The following is a 12,219-nucleotide window of genomic DNA, read 5'->3' on the forward strand; positions in this document are numbered from 1 at the left end:
AGCCCTAGTCTGGAGGGAGCAGTGGGAGAGAAATGCTTGATCTTTCTTTTTTTCTCCCTCTCTTTTGTTCTCAAGCCCCCCCCCCCCCCCCTCCCGCAGAGAGGTGGCCACATGCTTGTTGTTTTGCCAATTTGTTTTTATTACTGGCAAAAACTTATTTGATCTGAGTGTGTGTATGTGCCTGTATATCCAGAGTATCCTCTGCTTCACTGTCCTGTCACATTCATGGCCGGTGATGTGAAGATGTTTTTTTTTTTAAGCCATTTATTCAAGAGTTGGCCTCGACTGCCCAACATATAATGCACAAATACACAACACACACATACACTGCACTTCTTCCTTACCCAGACACATATTATGTCTCACCTGCTTGCAAGCTCCAGACTCAAAGCATTTCAAGGTACCTTCATCTGCTATCTCAGAGAGACGGGTTCAAAAAAGGTTTCCCTACAGAGAGATAGGGTGCTACCTCAGATCATTGACAATAATATTATTATATTGCATCTAGGGATGGCTCGATACCACTTTTTCATGTCTGATATCGATAACGCAACCTTGAGTGTCTGCCGATACCGTCTTCTTCCCTCTCTTAAACAACTAACTAATCTAAAAACTAACAACTCTACTCCCCTAAAGGAAGAAATACATAGGCCACAACATGACTCAGTTATGGACAACAGGGTGCACATGGCATCTCAAGGCACTCACAACTGAAACTCGAGGCTATTTCACCTATCAAGTTAGCTGCACTGACAAAAATATATATCTCAGGGTTGAAACAGTGCTCTAAAGTCTCTTTCACATGTAACCTCTAGGGTTGAACTGCATGTAAAAGTGCAAGTGTTTAATCACGTTCAAATTTCCAACACTGCTGCCACCCTTTGAAACACTTGCATTGCATTAATTGCATTCTGCTATTTTGCTTTTTTCTTCTTTGAGCTTAAAATGATGACATGATGGCAGCGCTGCTGACAGGTCTCACTCACATTCTAGCTACTGTTCACATGACACATGCTGCTCACCTGTGTTACTCGTGACACATCTCTCTTTACGACATGTCATTCAAAGTTTAGTTAAGCATTTACATGATAGTTTAGGTTGATGGATCGTATCAGATTTTTTTTTTTTTCTCTCTGATTTTGGCCAGTATCAGACCGATACTGAGTATCAGATCAACACATCACAACGGCATCAATGCCTATGTCATATTTATCAAGCAAGACTCAGAACAAAATAAAATCTTTGGAGGGTGAAAGAACAAGGTTTTCTTACAAATAACCTTATGTGGTAGCTCATTTTTAGATTAATTTACATGCAGTAAACCCAAACTACCAACGCTACACTTCTCAGAAAACTACAGTTGTGTGGGCAGAGAACAAGAGTTGAAGAGTTACGGTGCAAGCTGGTGCATTACACATCTAACAATCAGAACTGTTTCCCCTGTATTTTAAGCTCTTTGAAGAAAACTGAAAGGTCAGGTAAGAGCAGGTAAGTTCTCTCTTACCTGACATGACTCACCTGAGTCTCTCTTCAGTCTCTCAATTCAGTTTAGAAAGAGTCTGCAGAAATAAGTACCCACTTTGCTTTGAGGTATTAAAGAAGCTTTATGGCCTCACGTGGCCGCTTTAGATTTTTGTCATGTTTTTCTCAGTGTGAAGTATAGGTATAAGGTGCATAAAGAAGGATTTTAAGCACATCATACGAACCCCTACTTGGCCTTTCATCCAAGTTATTTACCCAATCTGCTGTCTTGTTTGCTCACTGATTACCTGTATCCATGCCCCTTGGTTGTTTTCCAGTCACATTTCCACACTCTGGGAGTGGCGTCTCCCCCCTTTCCCAACCGTTAAGAAAGAGAGGAGGGAGGTGGGTGAATAAAAGAGGAGAGTCGAAGTTGAGATGAGAGTTAAAAATGAGCACCAGAGGGTGGAGCGTCACGGTCAACCCCCCCACTTGACCGTGACGGTCTCCTCTCTGTCTCGCTCGCTCTCTTTTCCCCTTGAGGCTGTTGACTCACTGTTGTGCTCTTTGCAGCAAAAGCATTTATCGAAATCAACACATTTATTTGTGAGCTGCATATGGTGCTCTTCTATAAGGCAAATGGAACTCTTGCCTGTACGCTTTTAATGCAGTGTGAGCAAGTGTGTCTTTTACACACATTTTTGTCACTGACAACAACAATTTAGGCTAAGGGTATAATTTAAACACACAAATGTGTAAAAGAAGTATAAAATGAATAATGTTGCTCAGCTACATTGTGCACCAACTTAAAAGTGCCGGCAAAACGATTCAAGTCAGTGATTGTAGTGAAATACAGCATCTAAAGTCAACATTAAGTGTGTCCCTCACTGTAATACCTTCCAACAGGAGTCTCATTCAGCAGGAATATATACAAAGATAAATTAACATAAAATATATTGTTTAAAAACTTCAACTTCACATAAGATAAATTGTTAGAATATTTAAGAAAACATTCAAATTCAGTAGTAAGGAGAGAAAAATATATTTAAAAAATATATAAAAGTGATTAAAAAGCCTAATGAGATTAGACTGTTACTGTTCATTTAGAGAACTGCTTTATCTAAATAGGTCAAAGAAACCAGGTTGAATTGCTCAACCCATCACAGTGATTTGTGCTTTTTATTTCTGCAGTAAGAGTGAGCAAACATACAGCTGATGCACGAAGCACCACAGCAGAGAGGGAGAAGGGTACTGTTGGGTCTTTCTTGATTAATTGAATACATTTTCTTTCTGTAAAATGTCAGAAAATAGTGACATTTGTAGGTTACAGTTTTTCAGAGCCTCAGGTGAGGTGAACAGTCCAAAACCCTAAGATATTTGTTTTATTGTTATATATGACAAAGAAAGGCAGCACATTTTCACATTTTGACCTGGAAATAGCAAATATTTGGTATTTTAGGAAGTGAATTTAGGAAATTATTATTATGATATATCATGAAAGTAGTGGTCATGTAATCAGTGATTCGACTAATTGTTTCTGCTCTAAAAACAGTGGATGTTTAGGCAATTGAACTCACATATACCTGACCAGATGAAATACTGAACCACTTTTTTGTGGTATGAGCACTTGTTAGCTTCATCTTTGAATTCTGCTTTTTTAATACTTCCTTGTAATTACTGTGTAAATTAATATGCATTATATCCTTTATTTTATTCTCATGGAGTACTTTGTTTAGACGTAAAAATAAATGAATTTCAAAATTATTCACCCACAGGAATGCAGGGAAAAAAACAAGGCAGAAACCAAAGAGAACAGGGAAAGCGTGATATGATAATGATATAATTATAATTCATGATAAGTGTCTCCCCTCAGTGTATTGTGCTAACATATGTCAAATTTTAAATCTATCTGTTCTTTGGACTTGTGTTTTTAAACAGGGAACTGAAATGTGCTGTTTACCTCCAGTAACCCCTCCTCATCCTCTCCCTCTGTGTCTGTACCACACTGAGTGAGTGGGTGCTGATAGAACATGTGCGATCTCTCAGCGTAATGCACTGCAGCGTTAAAGATCAGGTTGTTAACACCATGATCAGGGACTGCATTAGTGGCACCGGGTGCTCCTTCACTGTAATGCTCGGATGGCATAATTGACTTACTCAACACATACACCCACACATACTGTACACACACATACTGCCTCAACTGATGCTCGGGAGCATACACAGATGCATACACATACATACACTCCATGGTTTGCCCCTGCCTCCGTTCACACACCCACTCTCACTCCCACACTATTGAAACTCAAACGCTGACAGGTGCAATTTTAATCAAAATTAAAGCCCACATGCTGTGAATTTAAACAAGTCTATTAGCAGACTCATTAACAGTTGTTTGTTTTACTTTTTTTTACTTGACTTTATATTCTCTATACTTTTAACAGCTAATGCCTCTGGTGGCGTCTTTGCCTTTTCTCTCACTGTCTTTCAAGACACTTACTTTGGGTATAGAGCCAGAACATCTGCGCAACTTAAATTACTTCTCTGAATCGAGTCATTAGTAACTGTTTTCTCTCTTGGATCTCGAGATAGTCACGGCCATTATAAAACTTGGTTCTGTCTATATGTTTCTGCCCAATATCTGTTCAGTGTATGTGTGTTTTTTACACATTTCACAAATTAATTTGCTATTCTACTGTCATTTGAACAAAAAAAGAGCTGCAGTTGTTGGAAAACTGCTTTTATTTGCGAATTGAGATTTATCGCCTTTTCTTATTCCACCTATCGTACGGACAGAGAGGAAAGATGGAGAACAGCCAGATAGATTGGGAGAGACAAACACATAGAAAGGGGGACTAGACAGAGACAGTCTGGCAAATGCAACAATGGTCTCACAGATAGAGCTGATAGTAGCCAAACCTCGCCAATGAGAGCTGTATGCACAAGAGAGCACATTTGAGTTGAATACCGGGGAGAGACGGAGGGTGGTGAGCAGCTTGATGAGGATTGCATACAGCCAGTGAACAATAGGGTAGAAGGAAACGGGCTGAGCCCGAAAAGGAAAGGGATGAATCAGGTTGGGAGGGAGGGACAGAGGAAGTGAGAGTGAGAATGATAGAACAGGTAGGTAACGAGACAATGGCAGAAAGAGAACAGAGTGAAGACGCATTTGGGCCTCGTCTGCTGCATCTGGCTCTGTGCACCATGTCTGAGCGTGTGAATGTTGTAGTTTCCTAATTTCAGCTTCAGCCACTCAAGATGTTAGGTTGAGGTCAAATGTTGTTTCTTTGGAAAGCAGTTGCCTTTTGCTTTACAAGTCCCTCTGCACTGAAAGTTCTTTTTATTTGCCAACAAGCAAGTCTGACAACATCTGACTCATGAAAAAGTCTTTCTACGGCTCCCTGGAGCTCCATTTTGCTCATTAAGCCATTTACAGGGAGGTAATTTGTGCTTGTTAAAATGAAATGAAGAATGAAATATTAAAAATAATTGAGCAATCACCAAGATACAAACATAAGTACTAAAGGGCACATTTTCAGTTGAAAGCAAAATTATGATTCTGTAGAATTTGCACGATTGGCATTCATGTATTCTTTGTTTTGTATGGATTTCTTTGGACCGGAGAACAACATACTGAGGGAGACCTGGAGAGGATGTGAAGGTGATAATCAGGTGTAATTAAGGCTGACTTCAGACACTTTGGCCCTGTTTGGCAGCAAAATAAAGATACAGTTGCCAGGGAAAGAGAGGTCAGGTGCAGAGGAAGCAAGAGATGGGTGAACAGGACACGTAAGCAGTTCTCTGCATTGAGAAACTGTGCCAGAGTTTCCCATCGCCTGAAGGTCGTCCTCACCAGAGTGTACGTCATGGGACACTCTCTCATGCCAGTGGCAACAATTTTTTGATCGCAGTTCAAATGATACTGTAGACAGGATCTATGAATCCACAAGGTGCCTGTTTAATTTAGCAAGAATATTACAAAAATGGCATGAGATATTTGGCCCAATGAAACAAAACTGTGAACACAAACAGCTGCATAAATGACCCTTTGAGAGCGGTGAGAATGAACAGTGAAGTCGCAGGCCAGAAAACCAGAATAATGAGCTGCAAGATGCTATAATGCTTCGTAATGCTGCATATCTGTGGATTCATTACTATGAGCATATCCATTTCACATACAAGTAGCCATGTGATATTAAAATATTGATTATAGCCACTTTAAAGTGACCAAATATGTCACCCACACTGCTGATACAGCTGTTTGGCCTCTTTTCTTGACTCTTTTTATTGTAGTGTATCATATCCTGTCCTGTCCTTTCCATTTGTCCAGCCCTATCGTATCCTATCGTATTCTATCGTTTCCTATTCTATCCTGCCTTTTTTCCTTATGGTATTATATCCTATCATATCGTCAGATCATCCTTACCGATACTGTCCTATGCTTCTATTGTGTGTCCTTTCTTCTTCTCCCTCTTTTTCCTCTCAATGACTCCCTCTCCTCTTCTTCACTTTTATATGGTGTAATTTAAGATAAACTAGTTTAACTATTGCGATGGTAGATGCTTTTTTTTTACTGACGTTTTGCTTTTATGTTGATGTTTTTTGTTTTGTAAATTCCTTTTAGCTGCTGTTTTGTTTGTTACTATCCTGCCTGTTTGATATTTCATGCAAAATACTATTATTATGAAGCACTTCTGTTTTGAAAAGTGCTATAGAAATAAATCATTACTTACTTACCTACTAGGTGTTTAACTGTCAGTGCTGACCTGTCAGGTTTAAAGTAGACATTTTGAAGAGATTTTTAAATTCTCCTCTCACTTCCTTGGTTGTTCATTTTTCTATCTGTCCTTAAAAGCACAAGGTTGAATTGGTTCCCCAAAGCAATACAGCAAAACTCAAACAAAAAAAGTCCTTGTCAAGGTCGACTAATTTGGATTCTGTTCACCTTGTTGCATTGAAAAAAATAGGTGCCATACTGGTCGTAGAAAATGGCTGGTATCCCAAACATCGTAAAGGTCAATGTAGATCAGATTTTCACAATTGGTGGGTCAAGACCCAAAAGTGAGTTGCATACTAATGTCTTATACTGACATAGCTAAATGCTGACTGAAGAAACTCGTGTCCTACACTGACTGGCACTGTATGAGAGGTTGCCATGTGTCTTTTGAATCTCACAATGGCTCTGTGCCCTTTGGCCTTCCCAGGCCGCTCATTTTTTTGTCACACAAAAAAAAAAAAAACTAAGAGAGTTGTTCTTTTGAAAACATATTTGTGTCCACACAGCGGTAGAGAAAGAGAAGAGGGTAAATATAGGCAGAAATATGCAACACTCTGCTCCCTCACCTTGAAATGGCAGTGTTCCCCTTGATAAGAGGCTAATAAGCCTAATCAGGCCTGATTAATTACACCGATAGGCACTGCGTTTGCCAGCCTAATTGATGGCTTTATCTGTGTTTTGCACCAGGCTGAGGGGATGGTGGTGTTCCTCAGGAGGAGCAGGAAAGATTTAGCCCAAATGAAGGTTACTGGTGCTGGAAGAGAGAAGGTTGGGTGGTGGGGTGAGTGTTTCTCGGGGCATACAGAGGAAAGAGTTTGCTGAAGTGAGTGGTAGAACAAGAAAACATGTCTGAGATCTGTGTCAGGATTTAGTTATGCATAGATAAGGTATGGTGACTGTTAAATGCGTATTCTATTTTCTCTGCACCGATTCACCTTTTACTTGGACCTGCAGTCTTGTCAATCTCAGAGAGTGTCTGTGCCCCTCTGAATGATAACACATGTACTGAGGCTTTGTATTGGACTCTTGAGAATGGCAATTCATTCTCCACAGAGGCCCTTTTCAAAACCTATTCTCTTGGTCATTACAAGAGAAATCAATGTGGCCTTAAACCATGTGATCACCACTGTTCACCTGCACAAGAGATTGAACCGCTGCCATTGCAATAGACAGTAAGAACAGTAAAAAATATTTTTATTTAAGAAGGATATAAAGGTTGCTCTCCATCAGCCAATGCTGACAGCATTTGTTATTCTAACCACCTACATGACTGAAATTGTGTTGAAGATAACAATTATGTATTCATTATCAGTTTAAAGCTGATTTCAGTGTGGTGAATTGAGAACTGGATTTCCGATTTCAGATCTCATCAAAGTAAAATTAGTTTTAAATTAGAAAAGAGAACTTCCAAATAAGTTGGAAGTATATAGACTTCACTTTTGACTTGGGTACACACACAGTTTTATAGGCCAGGTTAGTAAAAAATGACTGCACTGCTCTGCACCTGCTCTTCTGCAATGATTCACTGTGACCACAGCATGAGCCTGTCTTTTCAAGACTAAATTGCAAAAGACGAAGACAACGATAGATGACACCTTAAAAAGTCAAGTTCACTGGGTTCAGCTTGAATCTACATAATGTAATGGCTAGTTTTACTCCTGTGTATGTGTAGTTTGTTTACATGCAAACATGAGAAAAATTAATGTCTTTGTATTTTTATTCTAAAATGTCAAATTTTCTTTTCACTCGTTTGAGTATCTTTATCTTTTTGTTGTCATTGGTTCTGCATTGGCTATAGCCTTTGCAGGCTGTGCCCCTCTCAGACTTCAGAGCCTTTGGGATGCAGGGAGCCATGTGATCTATATTTATCTAGCTCTATGATTTATTAATAGTCTCCCCAGTATGCGCAGTACTAAAAATACAGTGCAGGCAGAGCACCACATACAGCATCTAGCTAGGAGTGTGCGAGAGATTTGTAAACTCAGCAGCTTTCCACTGTAACAACATGCACGTCTGGGATGATCCAGGGATTCAGGTTACCTCAGTACGCAAGCTACTCTCTGACTCAGCACTTAAGTGACCCAGTCACTCTATACAGCAATAGCACGATTCAGCAAGTCGAACATATCGAAACTGAGATACATTCAGTAAACTCCAATATTTAGATATGTTTGATTGGGTGTGAAATCTCATCACTGTCTGTCTTTCTGTCTCTTTGTCTCTTTCTTCTTATCTCCAGTATGAATACTTCAATGCAGTGTTGATCAATGAGGTGAATGAGGAGGGCAACAGTGTAGAGCTGGGAGGAGAATTCATCCTGCAACCCAATGACCACTTTAACAACCTGTCAGTCAACCTCAGTCTCAGCGTGGTCCAGGTGCCCACCAACATGTACAACAAAGGTATGTTCACGACCTCCAATTTATGATAATGGTTTAAAAGATACAAGTCTGCAGAAAAAGTAGGGTTTAACACCATCACCATAAAAATATAATGCACATCTTAGCCTCGCAGCTTTCTGAATTGTTCAATAATTTGTATAATTGAAACCAATCTAAGAATGAACAACAGTCAGTACAACAGTTACAGTGTGTGCTGGTGGATGGATGTAGGCCTGTGTCAGGAAGAGGATTTGAGTTCATTAACTGTAACTCTTTGGATCATCCCTACCACACACTGACTCAATTAGCAGTTAAATAATCAGACATTCTGCTAATTTACCATCCACTCAAGTCCAACCAATGAAGTCATGGCCTTGTACAATGCTCAGTGGACAGAGTGAATGTCATGTCGGCTTAACCCAGCTACCAGAGGCAAAGAAATTATATGGAGAAAGGGAGCGAGAGAGACAGATAGAGCGATGAAAAGATGGAGAGTAAATGAGAAAGAAAGTAGGTTAAGTCAGACTGATGGAAGGTCTGAGCAACAGATTAATTACAGCTAGGTGGGAAAAAAGAGAAAAAGCCAGGGAGAGTGACAGGAGGAGAGAGAATGAAATGGAAAGCAATTGAATGAAAGAGCTAGGAGAGTGAGGCTGGCAGGCCGGTGCAGGGAGAGGAAGAGTAATTCTGATTTGATTCACAGGCAAATGAGTAAAATCACACACACACACACACACACACACACACACACACACACACACACACACACACACATAGAGCTTTAAGAGTTTTAGATCTGCAGGCTTTGTTCACTCACAGTGATAACGTGGATGTATTGGCTGGGACTGCAGGGAGCTCGCTGGTGGGCAAAGTATCATGGTTCTGCAAAAGGAGACTGAGAGGCTTGGCTTGGGGGGAGGAAACAGTTTGTGAACGATCCTTTAAAACCTTTGGAAACATTTTTGAAATGTTCTCCCTTGGAATGAATTTAAATTAATGTTTCTTTCCTGTTTGCTCAAGCACTGACATTTTTACACAATATATATATAAACATACTGTATGAATATACATATTTTCATTCACTTGCTTTCAGCCATGAAGTTAGCAGGTGTTCAGAGAGAAAATAGCACTGCGATTAATAAAAAGCAAGAGGCTACGCGTGGGTGTGTTACTACAGGTGCAGGTGAGAAGATGAAATATGATCCAGTTTCTGCTATACATCTATGGCCTTGAAGGCCTATCGGATGCCAAAACGCAGCACGTTGACTTATAATAATACAAGACAAGATTTTACTCTGTAAAGTTATCACGGTAGCAGTCAGTAGAACCACGCTGTTAATGCTACAAAGTTATCTGTGCTGAATGTATCTGATTGGCCGATGTAGTTGCATTGTGTAGCAGCCAAAGTTTAGCAACTTTCAACGTTTTTTGTTATTTTTGCTGGAGGTCTCTGGGGCCCTCACCAACACGGTGGTCTCGCTGAAATGAAGGAAGAGGCAGTTTTTTTTTGTTTTTTGTTTTTTTTTACGTCTTTTTACGCAGCTTTGTCTAAATTCAGCTGTACTTCTTAAACCTTCCCCACACTTTGTAGCAAGTCCTCTGAACCTGTTTTTAAAAAAAAGATATTTATGAGTATTTTTTGCCTTTATTAGCTAGTGACAGCTGAAGAGAGACAGGAAGGGGGGGGGGGGTACATGCAGCAAAGGGCCTGGGCTGGAATCACACCCAGACCACTGCGGTTAGGACTCAGCCTTTGCTTAGTATATGCTGCGCGCTCTACCAGGTGCGCTACTGGGGCGCCCCCTGAACCTGTTTTTTATGCTGCTGAAGAGCTGGATGTAGCCTGTACACCTCATAAATGGTTTGGTGGCAGCGGTGATGAATTAGAGGTTAAGTCCATGATAGCAGAGAGCTGCATGCTCCCGGAGATTAATCGCAGGAGGAACACACCACATCAAACATCCATCTTCCAAACTCACATCGCAACCAAAACACAACCAGCACCATCATACTTTATGAGGCTACATGACAGGATCATGTGCCATGGATGCAGTGAAGCCATGCACGCATTTACAGCAGGTCGATACACTCTAATGTCCCTACACTTACCTTTATACTCTCTGAGATGGAGGAGTGTGAGCACACACATACACACACCAGTTTCTACTGGTGCTTCCTCGCTCCTCTTGTTAAAACCTCTCCCCCCTAATCATCATAAGTAACCTAATGAAGTGAAGTTGATTTCAGCTCAGATCGCTCCGACTGGTGCAATGGGAAACCTACACAGCTCTGCTTTTTAATCGGAGTACACGCGCACGTGTGAATATATAGAATCACGGGAGCTCCTTTGATCAGATTGAGTTAAGGAGTGTATTAGCTGAGATGAATTTAAATGACAGCTTAGGGGTAAAGTAGAGCCCATACTCTCTCCCTCATCATGACGAGCTCAGATTGTAATAGACACTCAAACTGCACCAGAAGTGACTGTATTGTTGTGTAAATGGAGCCTGGATCAAATCCAGCCTCCTCTCCACTCCACTCCATAGAGGTGGATGGGTGTTTACTATCAAGAGAGGGCTTTAGTGTGGTAGCTTCCAGAAGACTAATTCAATCATGGCTTATTGGCATGGCCGTTGACAGCAGAACAATGTTGCCAGCATAGGAGATGATGGGAAATCTGTTATCTGCTTTTCTTTCTCTCTGTCCATTAGGTACTTGTCTGTCTGACTCTCTCCCAGTAATTTTCTGCCTGCCTTTCTGTCTGTCTTCCTGCCTTTCTTATTTTATCTCCCTCTAAAGGCTTTTGTGTACGTGTCTTACTGTATGATTCTCTGTCTGTCTGTCTGTTCATCCTCTTCTGCTTCCATCCTCCCCGCCCCGCTTCTGAACCAATCAAAATTGTGGTAGTGAGCAGTTGTAATAAGCTTGGCTGTCTGGTCGCTAACCAGTTACATTCATGACTCTCTCCGCCTGTTAATTGAAAAGACGCTTCAGTGATTGGATATGCCCCACCATATATCACAATCTGTTTGGATAGAATTATAAGCAAAAGCTGTAGCACATATCATGTAGATGCACATGGGCATACCTGCAGAGACACATACTGTCTGTTAAACATGCACACACATTTATACTGCCCTACAAAGGCAGAGAGCAGTAACTACAGAAACAGTGAAGTTGAAAAATACTGGTTGGCTGGCAAACTGTTTAACATGTACAAAGGTTACAATGCTTCATTTTATACCTTTTTAAGCTGATTATTTTACCCCCAGAATAATTACCATAGAATTGACATACAGTACTTTGGATAATCTTTATTAAATGCAACGATAAAATACATTTTCTAGCAGCACTACCACCAATTCTTTCAGCTGTTTATTTTTACTAGTTTGTTTAAGAAAATAAACTAAAGTTTTACTTGATAAAGTAGCTTGTGTAGTAGTGTGGTGTAGTATGTCTGTTTTGCTAGGTGTCTGTTCATCTACTATTAATATTTTACTGAAATCAATATAATAAATTAATTTACGATGTAATGCATTTAAAGGTAGCTTAACGTTAACCACACCAAGTTGTGTGAATACCACTGGTCAAAGCTGAGAT

General features: G+C 40.3%; 1 protein-coding gene across 1 annotated transcript in view; it reads left to right on the forward strand.

Moving 5' to 3' along the window:
* Positions 1 to 12,219, forward strand: part of cacna2d3a (calcium channel, voltage-dependent, alpha 2/delta subunit 3a) — a 105,766-nt gene that overhangs the window by 37,748 nt on the left and 55,799 nt on the right. Inside the window, exon 5 of the mRNA XM_070909891.1 lies at positions 8,478 to 8,640. Within this exon, the coding sequence (XP_070765992.1) occupies positions 8,478 to 8,640 (163 nt within the window). The remainder of the gene's footprint in view (positions 1 to 8,477; positions 8,641 to 12,219) is intronic.

This window comes from Enoplosus armatus, chromosome 8 (assembly GCF_043641665.1).
Source record: "Enoplosus armatus isolate fEnoArm2 chromosome 8, fEnoArm2.hap1, whole genome shotgun sequence".
NCBI lineage: Eukaryota > Metazoa > Chordata > Actinopteri > Centrarchiformes > Enoplosidae > Enoplosus > Enoplosus armatus.